Source organism: Cherax quadricarinatus, chromosome 1 (genome assembly GCF_038502225.1).
Source record: "Cherax quadricarinatus isolate ZL_2023a chromosome 1, ASM3850222v1, whole genome shotgun sequence".
Classification (NCBI taxonomy): Eukaryota; Metazoa; Arthropoda; class Malacostraca; order Decapoda; family Parastacidae; genus Cherax; species Cherax quadricarinatus.
In genome coordinates this window covers 23,415,940-23,435,130 of record NC_091292.1, presented here as the reverse complement: position 1 = coordinate 23,435,130, position 19,191 = coordinate 23,415,940, and the positions used below count along the sequence as shown (strand labels likewise).

The 19,191-nt window shown below is 46.5% G+C and overlaps 1 protein-coding gene across 2 annotated transcripts in view; it reads left to right on the top strand.

The window, feature by feature from the left end:
- The window catches only part of LOC128685081 (galactosylgalactosylxylosylprotein 3-beta-glucuronosyltransferase P), a 278,460-nt gene that overhangs the window by 76,175 nt on the left and 183,094 nt on the right, over positions 1-19,191 (top strand). Inside the window, exon 2 of one of the 2 annotated variants that reach the window (XM_070102969.1) lies at positions 11,103-11,201. The exons of the other annotated variant lie outside the window; for it this stretch is intronic. Coding sequence (XP_069959070.1) covers positions 11,189-11,201 — 13 coding nt within the window. The 5' untranslated portion in view covers positions 11,103-11,188. The remainder of the gene's footprint in view (positions 1-11,102; positions 11,202-19,191) is intronic. 2 annotated transcript variants of the gene reach the window in all.

Here is a 19,191-nt window from a genome sequence, read left to right as displayed (position 1 = left end):
CGCCACTAACAGCCCACACACCACCAACAACAACACACACACCGCCACTAACAGCCCACACACAACCAACAACAACCCACACACCACCACCAACAACCCACACACCACCAACACCAACAAACACACCGCCACTAACAGCCCACACACCACCACCAACAACCCACACACCACCCCGAACAACCCACACACCACCACCAACAGTCCACACACCACCACCAACAACCCACACACCACCAACACTAACAAACACACAGCCACTAACAGCCCACACACCAACAACAACAACCCACACACCACCACCAACAACCCACACACCACCACCAACAACCCACACACCAACAACAACAACCAACACACCACCACCAACAGCCCACACACCACCAACAACAACCCACACACCACCACCAACAGCCCACACAACACCACCAACAACCCATACACCACCAACAACAACCCACACACCACCACCAACAGCCCACACACCACTAACAACACCACATACCACCACCAACAACCCACACACCACCACCAGCAACCCACACACCATTAACAACACCACACACCACCACCAACAACCCACACACCACCACCAACAATCCACACACCACTAACAACACCACACACCACCACCAACAACCCACACACCACCACCAACAGCCCACACACCACCAACAACAACCCACACACCGCCACTAACAGCCCACACACCACCAACAACAACCCACACACAACCAACAACAGCCCACACACAACCACCAACAACCCACACACCACCACCAACAACCCACACACCACCACCAACAACCCACACACCACCACCAACAACCCACACACCACCACCAACAACACACACCCCACCACCAACAACCCACACACCACTAACAACACCACACACCACCACCAACAACCCACACACCACCAACAACAACCCACACACCACCAACAACCCACACACCACCACCAACAACCCACACACCACCACCACCACCTACACATCACCACCAACAACCCATACACCACCAACAACAACCCACACACCACCACCAACAGCCCACACACCACTAACAACACCACATACCACCACCAACAACCCACACACCACCACCAGCAACCCCCACACCATTAACAACACCACACACCACTACCAACAACCCACACACCACCACCAACAATCCACACACCACTAACAACACCACACACCACCACCAACAACCCACACACCACCACCAACAGCCCACACACCACCAACAACAACCCACACACCGCCACTAACAGCCCACACACCACCAACAACAACCAACACACAACCAACAACAGCCCACACACCACCAACAACCCACACACTACCACCAACAACCCACACACCACCACCAACAACCCACACACCACCACCAACAACCCACACACCACCACCAACAACACACACCCCACCACCAACAACCCAAACACCTCTAACAACACCCCACACACCGCCACCAACAACCCACACACCACCACCAACATCCTACACATCACCAACAACAGCCCACACACCCCCACCAACAACCCACACACCACTAACAACACCCCACATACCACCACCAACAACCCACACACCACCACCAACAACCCACACACCACCAGCAACAACCCACACACCACCAACAACAACCCACACATCCCCACCAACAACCCACACACCACTAACACACCACACACCACCACCAACAACCCACACACCACCACCAACAACCCACACACCACCACCAACAACCCACACACCCCCACCAACAACCCACACACCACTAACAACACCACACACACCACCACCAACAACCCACACACCACCAACAACAACCCACACACCCCCACCAACAACCCACACACCACTAACAACACCCCACACACCCCCACCAACAACCCACACACCACTAACAACACCCCACACACCCCCACCAACAACCCACACACCACTAACAACACCCCACACACCCCCACCAACAACCCACACACCACTAACAACAACCCACACACCCCCACCAACAACCCACACACCACTAATGTCGTAAGGGGTTCTTGAATGGAGATATCGTAGGTTGAAAGTAGACACACTTGTAGGATGGTAAATGTATTGTCAGACTGAGATGAGAGATGGAGCCCGGTGTCTAGCCTGTTCACGCCTCTAAGGTCTGCCGCCGAGTGAGGCCGGGACAGAGGAATGGGCCTCCTCGTGTGCATCCCGTGACGTCACACCAAGCCAGGCCTACGAGGGATCTCGTGTCTAAAGCACAGGGATGATACTAATATGCTATGCTATATAATACTGGGAATACAGGGATCAGCAACTATGCTGACAGCTCGGTCATGTTACGTATGTCGTCCCGACATACACTACTATACTATAGGCTGAACAGGCAGGCGGATCTGGGCTGATTCTATACAATAACAAATTCATGTATAACTTAGAACTAATGGATGGTACAACATGATTTTGACGTAATGGGTGTTAACGTAATCATTACAAACTATAAGAACAAATCATTATACAATATGGATGGAATTGATCGATCGATCTGTATTCATGCACTCTACGGATTCTGAGGAAGAATAAATATATACAAAGAAGTGTTTAACAGAAAGGCAGATTCGGTGCACTCAAATCTAGACTGTTAATTCTCAGAATACGGAGGGAACGTGAACACGAAAATTTCTGACAAACTGATCAGCTAATAATAAAACACACAGTTATTAATTTCATTCATCTCGGACATCTAATTATACAGACTATGTACATTTAAACCCAATTCTGCGAGGGTAAGGTTTACGTATGCAGAATGGTTATCATCTCTGGGAGGATTGAATTCCTCTGCAATGGTTAACACATGCCTTGACTGAGAGAGATCTGAACGAGTATCTACAAAAGATACAACTACAATCACTAGTGACTGTGGAATTACTAACTCGTCTGCTAGGAGTACTCAACTCGACTATTCGATACAGTAATTCTTGGCTCATTACAAAGTCACTAATGGGTACTGGTGGCTTCACAGTAAGAATAAGCTCTTCCTGGAGCAGGAATCGAATCACACCAGACCACATGGGATCTATTCTTTGTGCAGTTTTGACATCCTCGACAGTAAATGGAGGATCTGCAGTAACTACACTAACGTGTCGCGATAAAGCATCTGCGACTACATTTGACTTGCCAGGTAAATGTTCAAAAGTGGGATTGAACTCTTGGATAGTCAAGGACCATCTGGCTAACCTTCCAGTAGGCTGTTTGTTCTGGAATAAAGGTATCAGTTCTTCCTTACTGGAGGAAAGAACAAACTCGGTGGAGTGGATGACTCCCCCCGGTTGAAAAAATTAACGCTATAACACGCAATATGAGCAAGGGAGAACGAATCTACTATCTCAACTGCAAGCACAGGAGAAAAGAAATGAACACGGTGAACAATGCTGATATTCAATCTGAGTCGCACACAGTGACACGAGGTATCAGCTATAAAGAAACTACACTTACAAACGTTAACATGTGAAAGTTATTCGAGAAATAACTTCTTACAATGCACTGATTACTGTCAACTAGGATGGGATCACCATCTGGAACATTAGGAACAACAACAGACACTCTAGTGAGAACACTAGCTGTAACAGAGACGTCTTTCTGCAGACAGCATGTCACATCAACAAGAGATGGCATTACTAGTTGCAAGTAATCGTTATCTGACAAGGCATCCCCTGTGGAGAAACTACTACTCGAACTAGCAGTCATTGCAGGGATAGGCTGTGCACTCAAGGCTGTCTGAGTGTCCCCGGACACTTGAGGCAACGGAACACTATCCTGCAAGTCTGAAGGTATAGGTGGAACACAGACGGGAATGACAGAATTACTAGTGCCTGACCGCTCGGCTACGTTAATAAGTAATTCACGGATCTATAGGAACTTAATCTGAACTTCACATTTCGCAGCACTTTAACAAATCTCAGATACAAGCTGTGAGAACAAACACATTGCTCAAGGGCTAGGTATTGTCTTTCAGTCAGTAAGGGAATTTTGGTACTGTGGACTGATTCATATTGACTTTGACTGGAATGATACACTAAGTGAACTTTCAAAAGTGACTGGGACATCTTCTCAGTGAAAATACTGAAGGGCATAAGTCAAGAAAAAAATAGAGAGAATGACACAGTAAGCTTAAATGGAAAAAAATGCTTAACTATTCTGCATAAGTAATTAAAAATTGACAAGTTACACAGTAAGCAAAGAACTCACACAAGAATAATATGCAACTTAACAAACACTGAAAATCAAGAGAACTTGTACTTTGCTCAAATCTAATATGCTCAACTTTTACTTTAAATTGAATAAATGGCACAGTGAGTTGTCTTTACTTTCAATGCAACAAGGAAAATACACAATAAAATAATAAAATTGACTCAATAAACTTGTGCAAAAATTAAAACAAACACACAATTCACTGAAAAATAAAATAAATTGACAGACAGAATAAAATACTATGCACAGAACAGAGCATAAGAAACTGCACTGTAATAAACTGTATTGCACAACACTGCATAAAATTTTCTGCAAGAAAAAACTTTAATAGCAACACAATATTTGCACAAGAATTATTGCAAAATGAGTCAATGTGCAATAATAAAAATTATAACACACAAGAAAAGAAATATATCAAGGAATGAACACTTTAACTCTTAACTGCACTTAAACAACAAGCAAAAGAACAATTTACTTTAAAAGGAGAACTTAAAAATTGTACTAAGAGTGAATTTGTTCAATATAATATGAAAAAAAAAAATTAATAGGTGCAAAAAAACACACAACAAAAAGAAATACAACACTTACAGTGATGCAGAACACAAAACATCAATATAAACACAGTACTAGAATTTTCTTGCAATGAAACTTGATGTGTGAAAAATTTTGTAAATGTGAGCTCTTGCTGGGACTTTAAAAATGGCACTATTGTCTGTGGAAATAAGACAAATTAAACACTGGCTGAATAAAGGAATATGAACACAAGAATGTTCAACACACAGGGAACAAAAATAAAAATTACACAAATGCTGGGAAGAAAAAATAACAGACAACACTGAGTTGTGATGCAGAATATGAGGTGAAAAATTACTGAATTAATTCACTGGAATTCTGAAGTTTAAACACAAGTTCTATACTGCTCATATGTTGCACACACAACAAAGGAAACACTAAGTACTTACTTCAAGTGTATAAAAAGATACACAACACAACAGATATACAATAATGCACGAAAATTAACACTGAATTAAGGAGATTAAAAGAAATGAATGCAATCAGTACATGATAAACAGAGTCTGATCAAGAGTCACTGAATGACACTAAGAGAAAAATTCACTGGGAACACAAAAGAATTGTCTCAACACTCGCAAATGTCTCAAAAAAAAAAATATTATAGCTGTAACACTTGAAAAAATGAGATTGATGGATTGCTTATATCGTCTTGCTGCTGTCCTCTGCACAGATGATCGTAGAATTGCGCTTAAATCGGCGAGAGACAACACATAGGAGGCTTTTAAAGATGGCGCGCCACTCTCTAGCTCTTGACCCCCTATGTGGTCCTTAAAATATGGTGCTACAACCCTTAGCAGTGCACCAAAACACTGATGAGGTAGGTGAGATGTAATGGCCGACTGTAGTTGGGTTTGTGGGGAATGGCTGAGCGAGGCGTCTGAGACCGGCAATGGTGCGACACACGTGATCGTGAGTGGCTGGGCTTATGGGTTGAACGTCGTAAGCCTCACTGAGAAAACCCACACTGCCGACTGGCTTAAAATAAACCCACGAAATACTACAACACCACAAGGATGACAAGGAGCACTCAGAATGCTTGGAACTTGAATCACAAGCGATGAAGGCTACTCATGTGGCTTGCTTGAGTACTGGGGTAAGACACCTGGGTTAGTTGCTAGCTGGCTTATCTTAACCCTTCACACAGAATAGCTTGATAACTTCACACGATGAGCACAGCAGGGGTGGAAGCTGGCTTGGCAGGCAAAATAATTGGATGGAGTAGGCTAGGCTGGACTGGACTCGGGTGTTCTGACTCCCCCACCACAGACTGGAAGCTGGCTTATTTTGCAAACTCGGGTCAACCCCTCGGGAGTAATGCAAAAGCAGATAACCACTAATACAAAGAGACTGACCAGTGAATAATGTAGAAGCTGGTAGAGTAGCTGGCTCGAGGTAGCTGGATGGGGTGAACCTCGGTAGGCCTACTGGTAACACGAAATGGCCGTCTTGCTGGTCGACACTTTATCTCCAGAAATCGCTGTAATCGTCAGAATTACAGGCTCACCGCTGTCACCATTTGTCGTAAGGGGTTCTTGAATGGAGATATCGTAGGTTGAAAGTAGACACACTTGTAGGATGGTAAATGTATTGTCAGACTGAGATGAGAGATGGAGCCCGGTGTCTAGCCTGTTCACGCCTCTAAGGTCTGCCGCCGAGTGAGGCCGGGACAGAGGAATGGGCCTCCTCGTGTGCATCCCGTGACGTCACACCAAGCCAGGCCTACGAGGGATCTCGTGTCTAAAGCACAGGGATGATACTAATATGCTATGCTATATAATACTGGGAATACAGGGATCAGCAACTATGCTGACACTAACAACAACCCACACACCCCCACCAACAACTCACACACCACTAACAACAACCCACACACAACCACCAACAACCCACACACCACTAACAACACACCACACACCACCACCAACAACCCACACACCACCACCAACAACCCACACACCACTAACAACACCCCACACACCACCACCAACAACCCACACACCACCACCAACAACCCACACACCCCCACCAACAACCCAAACACCACTAACAACACCCCACACACCACCACCAACAACCCACACACCACCACCAACAAACCACACACCACCAACAACAACCCACACACCCCCACCAACAACCCACACACCACTAACAACAACCCACACACCCCCACCAACAACCCACACACCACTAACAACACCCCACACACCCCCACCAACAACCCACACACCACTAACAACACCCCACACACCCCCACCAACAACCCACACACCCCCACCAACAACCCACACACCACTAACAACAACCCACACATCCCCACCAACAACCCACACACCACTAACAACAACCCACACACCCCCACCAACAACCCACACACCCCCACAAACAACCCACACACCCCCACCAACAACCCACACACCCCCACCAACAACCCACACACCACTAACAACACCCCACACACCCCCACAAACAACCCACACACCACCACCAACAACCCACACACCCCCACCAACAACCCACACACCACTAACAACACCCCACACACCACCACCAACAACCCACACACCACCACCAACAACCCACACACCCCCAGCAACAACCCACACACCACTAACAACACCCCACACACCCCCACCAACAACCCACACACCACCACCACCAACAACCCACACACTCCCACCAACAACCCACACACCCCCACCAACAACCCACACACCACCACCAACAACCCACACACCACCACCAACAACCCACACACCCCCACCAACAACCCAAACACCACTAACAACACCCCACACACCCCCACAAACAACCCACACACCCCCACCAACAACCCACACACCACCACCAACAACCCACACACCACCACAAACAACCCACACACCCCCACCAACAACCCACACACCACTAACAACACCCCACACACCACCACCAACAACCCACACACCACCACCAACAACCCACACACTCCCACCAACAACCCACACACCACTAACAACACCCCACACACCACCACCAACAACCCACACACCACCACCAACAACCCACACACCACCACCAACAACCCACACACCCCCACCAACAACCCACACACCACTAACAACAACCCACACACCACCACCAACAACCCACACACCACCACAAACAACCCACACACCACTAACAACACCCCACACACCACCACCAACAACCCACACACCACCACCAACAACCCACACACCACCACCAACAACCCACACACCACCACCAACAACCCACACACCACTAACAACAACCCACACACCACCACCAACAACCCACACACCACCACCAACAACCCACACACCACCACCAACAACCCACACACCACCACCAACAACCCACACACCACCACCAACAACCCACACACTCCCACCAACAACCCACACACCACTAACAACACCCCACACACCACCACCAACAACCCACACACCACTAACAACAACCCACACACTCCCATCAACAACCCACACACCACTAACAACAACCCACACACCACTAACAACACCCCACAGACCACCACCAACAACCCACACACCACCACCACCAACCCACACACCACCACCAACAACCCACACACCACCACCAACAACCCACACACCACCACCAACAACCCACACACCACCACCAACAACCCACACACCACCACCAACAACCCACACACCACCACCAACAACCCACACACCACTAACAACAACCCACACACCACCACCAACAACCCACACACCACCACCAACAACCCACACACCACCACCAACAACCCACACACCACCACCAACAACCCACACACCACCACCAACAACCCACACACTCCCACCAACAACCCACACACCACTAACAACACCCCACACACCACCACCAACAACCCGCACACCACCACCAACAACCCACACACCACCACCAACAACCCACACACCCCCACCAACAACCCACACACCACCACCACCAACAACCCACACACTCCCACCAACAACCCACACACCCCCACCAACAACCCACACACCACCACCAACAACCCACACACCACCACCAACAACCCACACACCCCCACCAACAACCCATACACCACTAACAACACCCCACACACCCCCACCAACAACCCACACACCCCCACCAACAACCCACACACCACCACCAACAACCCACACACCACCACAAACAACCCACACACCCCCACCAACAACCCACACACCACTAACAACACCCCACACACCACCACCAACAACCCACACACCACCACCAACAACCCACACACTCCCACCAACAACCCACACACCACCACCAACACCCCACACACCACCACCAACAACCCACACACCACCACCAACAACCCACACACCACCACCAACAACCACACACCCCCACCAACAACCCACACACCACTAACAACAACCCACACACCACCAACAACAACCCACACACCACCACAAACCACCCACACACAACTAACAACACCCCACACACCACCACCAACAACCCACACACCACCACCAACAACCCACACACCACCACCAACAACCCACACACCACCACCAACAACCCACACACCACTAACAACAACCCACACACCACCACCAACAACCCACACACCACCACCAACAACCCACACACCACCACCAACAACCCACACACCACCACCAACAACCCACACACCACCACCAACAACCCACACACTCCCACCAACAACCCACACACCACTAACAACACCCCACACACCACCACCAACAACCCACACACCACTAACAACAACCCACACACTCCCATCAACAACCCACACACCACTAACAACAACCCACACACCACTAACAACACCCCACAGACCACCACCAACACCACACCACAACCCACACACCACCACCCCACAACCACCACCAACAATCACCCCACAACCACCACCAACAACCACCCCACAACCACCACCAACAATCACCCCACAACCACCACCAACAACCCCACACCACCACAACAACCCAACAACCCACACACCACCACCACCAACAACCCACACACCACTAACAACAACCCACACACCACCACCAACAACCCACACACCACCACCAACAACCCACACACCACCACCAACAACCCACACACCACCACCAACAACCCACACACCACCACCAACAACCCACACACTCCCACCAACAACCCACACACCACTAACAACACCCCACACACCACCACCAACAACCCGCACACCACCACCAACAACCCACACACCACCACCAACAACCCACACACCACCACCAACAACCCACACACCACCACCAACAACCCACACACTCCCACCAACAACCCACACACCACTAACAACACCCCACACACCACCACCAACAACCCACACACCACTAACAACAACCCACACCCCCCCACCAACAACCCACACACCACTAACAACACCCCACACACTACCCATAACTTTCTAGCTCATCCCCACCAACCACCAGCAAGATAGGAATTCGATTATTTCCAGCTAATCCGATTTGAAGATGTAAGGCACACGGAGTGTGCGCCCCCAACTCTACCCCTGCGAGCCTCCAACACGCCTGGGCAAAAAAATATTTATCTCCTGTGATATAAAAAGAGCAGTTATTTTTTTATTGATTTTTTGCAATTTGCACAGGGAAAACTGATGGAGCAGCCAGTGTGTGATATCGAATTCCCATGAGCGGCAGAGGAAATAAAACGAATGCATTTCTTTTCTCGAGAATTGTTGGTGTATAAACAACAGATCTACAGCGCATCAGCTGGAAGCGTGTTCCTGTATGTGCTAATGCAACTGAAGTTTCATGTTTTGCTAATGTTATTACGCTTACACTTATTTATTTTGGTTAGTACATTATTATGTCATATTCCAGAAATGTTTCCTGATAATGATGGTGATTGATTTGCCACCGAATCGGTGAAATGCACTTCAGAAATGTCTGAAGTCAATTTCTAGTCTCTCCCACCTGATGTAAATGGTATTCTTCAAACCTAATCATCTTTTTTATTTACGAGAGGTCCTTTATGTTATAATGAACGAGCTCTCTACAGTGACAGTGGTGACTCTGATAAGGAACTGCGGAGGAAAGTAATAGAAATATTCTTGCATGAGCCTCAGTTTCTCTCCCAGCTCTTCTAGACGAGGTACGCTGAAGAGAGGCAACCCAAGACTCTTCCTTGACTTTCTAGTTTCCTCTCAGCTTTTCCTGGCGAGGGACGCTGAAAAGGAGTAGGCGAAAACTTCCTTGACTTTGTACTCCCCTCTCAGCTTCTCCTGACGAGGGACGCTGAAGGAACGAGGCCGAGGAACTCCTCAGTAAGGGTACGCTTCCCTCCGAGCTCCACTTCGCTGATATGCGCAAACACCGTGAGTATTACCCAAGATAATGGCCGCCATTACGCATGTTTCCTGCTTAAATGTAAAGCAGTCATTTGATACTGTGTTCCATAAAGCGGCAAACCCGTGTGAGACAGCGTCAATAATGGTGCAGGCTTCATCCTCCGACTGCAAATATCGATTCTATGTATGTCCAGTACATAGAATATATCGCAGTCATTAAAACATGACTCAAATTTATCATGGTATAGTTAAGCGCCACGTTACTGAAGAAATGCTCATGTATCTCAAATTTCAGGAAATGCAGCTTAATGCTGTTTTTCTTAATGCAATTTAAGAATTGTGTTACGCAAGCTTTAGGCAACACAAGATATATGTAACACTTATTATTATTATTATTATTATTATAATAAAAAAAGAAGCGCTAAGCCACAAGGACTATACAGCATATGTAACACTTAAGATTCATTTATTGCTGCTAAGCTTACTGTAGTTCAAGCTTTAGTCAAGCTTTATGTAATGTCAGTTTTATATAAAAGCAGCTTCATATAACACCAGGCACCTGTTTGTAACACCAGGCACCTGTTTGTAACACCAGGCACCTGTTTGTAACACCAGGCACCTGTTTGTAACACCAGGCACCTGTTTGTAACACCAGGCACCTGGTTGTAACACCAGGCACCTGTTTGTAACACCAGGCACCTGTTTGTAACACCAGGCACCTGTTTGTAACACCAGGCACCTGTTTGTAACACCAGGCACCTGTTTGTAACACCAGGCACCTGTTTGTAACACCAGGCACCTGTTTGTAACACCAGGCACCTGTTTGTAACACCAGGCACCTGTGTGTAACACCAGGCACCTGTTTGTAACACCAGGCACCTGTTTGTAACACCAGGCACCTGTTTGTAACACCAGGCACCTGTTTGTAACACCAGGCATCTGTTTGTAATACCAGGCACCTGTTTGTAACACCAGGCAACTGTTTGTAATACCAGGCACCTGTTTGTAACACCAGGCACCTGTTTGTAACACCAGGCACCTGTTTGTAATATCAGGCACCTGTTTGTAACACCAGGCACCTGTTTGTAACACCAGGCACCTGTTTGTAACACCAGGCACCTGTTTGAAACACCAGGCACCTGTTTGTAACACCAGGCACCTGTTTGTAACACCAGGCACCTGTTTGTAACACCAGGCACCTGTTTGCAACACCAGGCACCTGTTTGTAACACCAGGCACCTGTTTGTAACACCAGGCACCTGTTTGCAACACCAGGCACCTGTGTGTAACACCAGGCACCTGTGTGTAACACCAGGCACCTGTTTGTAACACCAGGCACCTGTTTGCAACACCAGGCACCTGTTTGTAACACCAGGCACCTGTTTGTAACACCAGGCACCTGTTTGCAACACCAGGCACCTGTGTGTAACACCAGGCACCTGTGTGTAACACCAGGCACCTGTTTGTAACACCAGGCACCTGTTTGTAACACCAGGCACCTGTTTGTAACACCAGGCACCTGTTTGTAACACCAGGCATCTGTTTGTAATACCAGGCACCTGTTTGTAACACCAGGCACCTGTTTGTAATACCAGGCACCTGTTTGTAACACCAGGCACCTGTTTGTAACACCAGGCACCTGTTTGTAATACCAGGCACCTGTTTGTAACACCAGGCACCTGTTTGTAACACCAGGCACCTGTTTGTAACACCAAGCACCTGTTTGTAACACCAGGCACCTGTTTGTAATACCAGGCGCCTGTTTGTAACACCACCTGTTTGTAACACCAGGCACCTGTTTGTAACACCAGGCACCGGTTTGTAACACCAGGTACCTGTTTGTAACGCCAGGCACCTGTTTGTAACACCAGGCACCTGTTTGAAGCACCAGGCACCTGTTTGTAATACCAGGCACCTGTTTGTAACACGAGACACCTGTCTGTAACACCAGGCACCTGTTTGCAACACCAGGCACCTGTTTGTAACACCAGACACCTGTTTGTAACACCAGGCACCTGTTTGTAACAGCAGGCACCTGTTTATAACACTAGGCAACTGTTTGTAATACAAGGCACGTGTTTGTAACACCAGGCACCTGTTTGTAACACCAGGCACCTGTTTGTAACACCAGGCACCTGTTTGTAACACCAGGCACCTGTTTGTAACACCAGACACCTGTTTGTAACGCCAGGCACCTGTTTGTAACACCAGGCACCTGTTTGAAGCACCAGGCACCTGTTTGTAATACCAGGCACCTGTTTGTAACACGAGACACCTGTCTGTAACACCAGGCACCTGTTTGCAACACCAGGCACCTGTTTGTAACACCAGACACCTGTTTGTAACACCAGGCACCTGTTTGTAACACCATACACCTGTTTATAACACTAGGCAACTGTTTGTAATACAAGGCACCTGTTTGTAACACCAGGCACCTGTTTGTAACACCAGGCACCTGTTTGTAACACCAGGCACCTGTTTGTAATACCAGGCACCTGTTTGTAACACCAGGCACCTGTTTGTAACACCAGGCATCTGTTTGTAATACCAGGCACCTGTTTGTAACACCAGGCACCTGTTTGTAATACCAGGCACCTGTTTGTAACACCAGGCACCTGTTTGTAACACCAGGCACCTGTTTGTAATATCAGGCACCTGTTTGTAACACCAGGCACCTGTTTGTAACACCAGGCACCTGTTTGTAACACCAGGCACCTGTTTGTAACACCAGGCACCTGTTTGTAACACTAGGCAAATTTCTGTAGCACCATATACATATGTCGTGCCAAATAAGCGGAATCTAAAAAGTAAGAGTTATTTCTGCCAAATAGGCAGAGTGAAAAAAAATGCAGCAAATCTGCGAAAATCAATGTGAGTATAACGACAAAACATATATATTGAATTTTAATTAATACTAAATTAATTTAAAATGATCTGTCATATATTTAGCAAAATATGGTTGAAAAAAATAATGTTACGGGAAATTCCTAAGTTAGGTTTGGTACCAAAATAATAATTGTTACGCCATATTCAATGAAAAATATTTCTATTAATCCAAAAAAGAATTTTTTTGGAAAAGTTCAGTTTTAGTCATTTAGCAAGAACTTATTTAAAATTAAGTCCTTTCTAAAATTTTCTCTTAAACGTTTAAAGATATATATCTTTTTCCATTCATGTTAATATAAAAATTAATAATTTTGTACCAAAAGAAATTTAAAATAACTTACCGAACCTTATTATAACAAGCACAATTTAATTTAGTCTAATCTAACTAAATATAGTTTAGATAAGTTTACAATAATTTAATAATAAACAAACGCAATGAAATATATTCTTTTTCGTTTGGTTTAGAATGATTTTTGCGAAATTATTGCATACACAAATTTTCGCTTGCCTTATTCGGAAAGGGAAGCGTTCCTATTTCAGCCAAAATCTCAAGTTTTACTTATTCGGAAGTGGAAAAGTGGAGAAGAATCCTTCCTGCGTAAGCCATGCGTGTCGTAAGAGGCGACTATAAATTGCCGGTAGAAAAGCAATCGTTTCTTCTTTTCCTCGTCTCCCTGCCTCGGCGGGAGTGTGTGTGTGTGTGTGTGTATGTGTGTGTAGTGTGTGTGTGTGTGTGTGTGTGTGTGTGTGTGTGTGTGTGTGTGCATGTGTGTGTGTGTGTAGTGTGTGTGTGTGTATGTGTGTACTCACCTATTTGTACTCACCTATTTGTGGTTGCAGGGGTCGAGTCTTAGCTCCTGGCCCCGCCTCTTCACCGGTTGCTACTAGGCCCCCTCTCCCCCCTCCATGAGCTTTATCAAACCTCGTCTTAAAACTGTGTATGGTTTTCCCGTTTCCTACGTCCCTTTTCCCGAATATTTCCTGCCCCGACAACCCCCTATGACTGAAGAAATACTTCCTAATATCTCTCGGGCTCATTTTTTCCCCCTTCCAATTGTGGCCTCTTGTTTCTGTTCCCCCCCCTGGAACATCCTGTCTTTGTCCACCTTTTTATTCCACGCAGAATTTTTATATGTCGTTATCAAAATTTTCCCCCGACCCTCCTGTACCCCCAGTGTCGTCAAACCCCATTTCCCCCTTTAAACTTTCTTCATGGACATTCCCCCCTTTCTCTGGAACTAACCTTGTCGCAAACCTTTTTTACTTTCTCTAGTTTCTTGACGTGCTTTTTTCAAGGGGGCGGGTTCCAAACAGGTGCTGCATACGGGCCTGACATACACGGTGTACAGTGTCCGAAAGATTCCTTACTGGGGATCCAATGCTGTTCTCAGGTTTTCCAGGCGCCCTATGCTGCAGCAATTATCTGATTGATGTGTGCTTCCCGGGACGCTTCCCCTTTTTATCTCACCCCCCCAAAATCTTTCTCCTTCAGTGAGGTTTGCAGTCTTTGGCCACCTAGCCTATACTCTGTCTGTGGTCTTTTTGTGCCCCTTTCCCCATCTTCATTTACTTTGCATTTGGCAGGATTAAAATTTAGGGAAATCTTTGCTGGACCAGGTGTCAGTCTGTCCCGAGTCTCTTTGAAGTCCCTTCTGGGTCCCCCATCTGATTTAATTCTCCTCATTAACTTCCCTCATCTGCAAACAAGGGGCCTTCCGGTCTAACCCTTCTGTGTGTGTGTGTGGCCAAATTTTGTGTGTGCCTGGGTTTTGTGTGTTTTGTTGGTTTTTAATTAAAAATGATTATTTTGTTTCTGTGCCCTGTTTTTGGTGAATGTGTGTGTGGTGTGTGTGTCTCACCCTGGGTTTTACTCACCTGGTTGGGGTTTCGGGGTCGGGTCCCGTCCCCCCCGCCTCTTCCTGGATGTGTGTGTTTGTTTTTGTGTGTGTTTGGTGTAGTGTTTTTGTGTGCGTTGTTTATTATTAATTTTTTAATTATTTTTAAAATTATTATTTAATTTGTTTATTTATTTTATTTAAAGTGTGTGTGTGTGTGTGTATTGTAATTTTTTATTTTTAAAAATTAAATTTTTGTAATGTTTTGGTGTGTGTAATTAACGTAATAATAATTTTGTAGTGTGTGTGTATTTGTTGGTGTATTTTGTGTTTTGTGTAATTTTGTGTAAATTTTGTGTTTGTGTAATGTTATTTTTATTGTTTTTGTGCGTGCGTAAAGTGTGCATTTTTTTTTGTTTTTATTTTCAAAATTTTGGGTGTGTTTGTGGGTTTTTGTTTGTGTGTCTGTGTGTGTGTGTTTTGTTTTGTGTGTGTGTGTGTATTAAAGTGTGTGTGGTTTTGTTGTGTGTGTGTTTTGTGTGTGTTGTGTGGTAATTTTATTATTATTGTGTGTATTATTTTTAAAATTATTAAAAATTGGTTTTTAATGGTTTTTCGTGTGTGTGTGTTCTTTTTGTGTGTCTGTGTGTGTGTACTACCCCGGTTGCCCCACCCAGATTTGGGGCTGCCGGGGGGCGAGTCCAGCTCCCGGCCCTCCTCTTCACTGGTCGCCACTAGGCCCCTCTCCTGAACCGTAGGGTTTATCCCTACCCTCTGCTTAAAGCTATGTTTTGGATCCTGCCTCCCCTACATCGTTCCCCCAAACTATTCCACTTCCTGAATACTCTGTGACTGAACAAATACTCCTAACATCCCTGTAATTCATCTGTGTCTTCAACTCCAACTGTGTCCCCTTGTTGCTGTGTCCCATCTCTGGAACATTCTGCCTTTTGTCCACCTTATCAATTCCTCCAGTATTTGTATGTTTTTAAATATGTCCCCTATTCTCCTGTCCTCCAGTGTCAGGTCGTTTTCCCTTTAACCTCCCTCGTAGGACATACCCTTATCTCTGGGACTAGTCTTGTTGCAAACCTTTGTACTTTCTCTAGTTTCTTTACGTGTTTGGCTGGGTGGGTTCCAAACTGGTGACATACTCCAATGTGGACCTAACGTACACGGTGTACAGGGTCCTGAACGATTCCTTATTAAGATGTCGGAATGCTGTTCTGAGGTTTGCAGGGGGCCCCAATGCTGCAGCAGTTATTTGGTTGATGTGCACTTCAGATGTCCTGGTGTTATACTCACCCCAAGATCTTTTCCTCAGTGAGGTTTGAGTCTCTGGCCCTTAGACTGTACTCTGTCTGCCGTCTTCTTTGCCCTTCCCCAATCTTCATGATTCTGCATTTGGTGGGGTTGAACTCCAGGAGCCAATTGCTGGGTCCAGGTCTGCAGCCTGCCCAGATCCCTTTGTAGTTCTGCCTGGTCATCGTCCGAATGAATTCTTCTCATCAACTCCGTCTCTGCAAACAGGGACGCCTCGGAGTCTATTCCTTCCGTCATGTCGTTCACAAATACGTGTACTCACCTAACTGTACTCACCAATTGTGGTTGCAGGGTCGAGACTCAGCTCCTGGCCCCCGCCTCTTCACTGATCGCTCCCTAGGTCCTCTCTCTCTCTGCTTCCTGAGCTGATCATACTTCTTCAAAACTATGTATGGTTCCTGCCTCCACTACTTCACTTGCTAGGCTATTCCACTTCCTGACAACTCTATGACTGAAGAAATATTTCTAACGTCCCTGTGACTCGTCTGATCTTCAGCTTCAGTTGGCCCCTTGTCCTATGCCCCCTCTCTGGCACATCCTATCTCTGTCCACCTTGTCTATTCCCGCAGTATCTTGTATGCCGTTATCATGTCTCCTGACCCTTCTGTCCTCCAGTGTCGTCAGTCCGATTTCACTAACCTTTCCTCGACGACATTCCCGAGCTCTGGACTACCCTTTTGAAAACCCTTTTGTACTTTCTCTACTTGACTGCTTGACCAGGTGTGGGTTCCAGACTGGTGCTGCATACCCAGTATGGGCGTGTTTGTGCTTGCGATGTGTTGTGTGTGAATGTCCCTGTGTGTGAGTGTGTGTGTGTTTGTGTGTGTATGTGTCTGTGTCTGTATACTCACCTTTTTGGGCTGAGGGGTCGATTCACAGCCCGGGCCCCGCCTCTTCGCTGGTCGCTACTAGGTCCGCTTTCCCTGCACCATAAACTTTATCGTATTTCTTCTTAAAGCTATGATGGATTCTGCCTCTACTACATCACCTCCAGGTTGTTCCACTTCTGACAACTCTATGACTGACGAAATACTTCCTGACACCCCTGTGATCACTGGGACTTCAATTTCCAGTTTGACCCCATGTTGCTGTGTCAAATCTCTTTGAACATCCGTCCACTTGTCAATTCCTTCAGTATTTTAATGTCGTTATCATGTCCCCTATCCTCCTGTCCTCCAGTGTCGTCAGGTAGATGTCCTTAACCTCTTTTTATTAGGACATACCCATTAACCCGGGACTAGTCTTTTGAAAACCTTTTGCGCTTTTTAATTACTTAACGTGCTTGAAGAAGGTGGGTTTCACACTGATGCTACATATTCAATATTGTTTGACGTACACGGTGTACAGAGTCTTAATGATTCGTTACCGAGGCGTGAAAACGCTGGTCTCAGGTTGCCAGGCGCCAATATGCTGCAGCAATAATTTGGTTGAGTGCGCCTGGGATATGTGTTCGGTATTATACCATCCTAAAATCCTTTTCCTTGAGTGATATTAGCGTTTTTGGCCTCGAGCCCGTACTCCAATCTTCATGACTTTACACTTGGTGGGTTAAACTCCAGGACCCAGTTGTGGACCAGACTTGAAGTCTGTCCAGACCCCTTGCGTTCCTGCCTGATCCTCATTCATTGTGTGTGTGTGTACTCACCAGTTTCTCACTTAGTTGGTTGCAGGGTCGAGTCATAGCCCCTGACCCCGCCTCTTCACTGGTAGCTACGGGATCACTATTCCTGTTCCATGCGCTTTATCATACCTCTTCTTAAAGTTATGTATGGATCCTGCCTCCACACATCACTTCCCAGACTATTCCACTTCCTGACAACCTGTGACTGAAAGAAATACTTCCTAGTGTTCCTGTGTTCCATCTGAGTCTTCAACTTCCAACTGTGACCCTTTGTTGCTTGTCCCATCTCTGGAACATCCTGTCTCTGTACACCTTGTCGATTCCTCTCAGCATTTTATATGTCGTTATCATA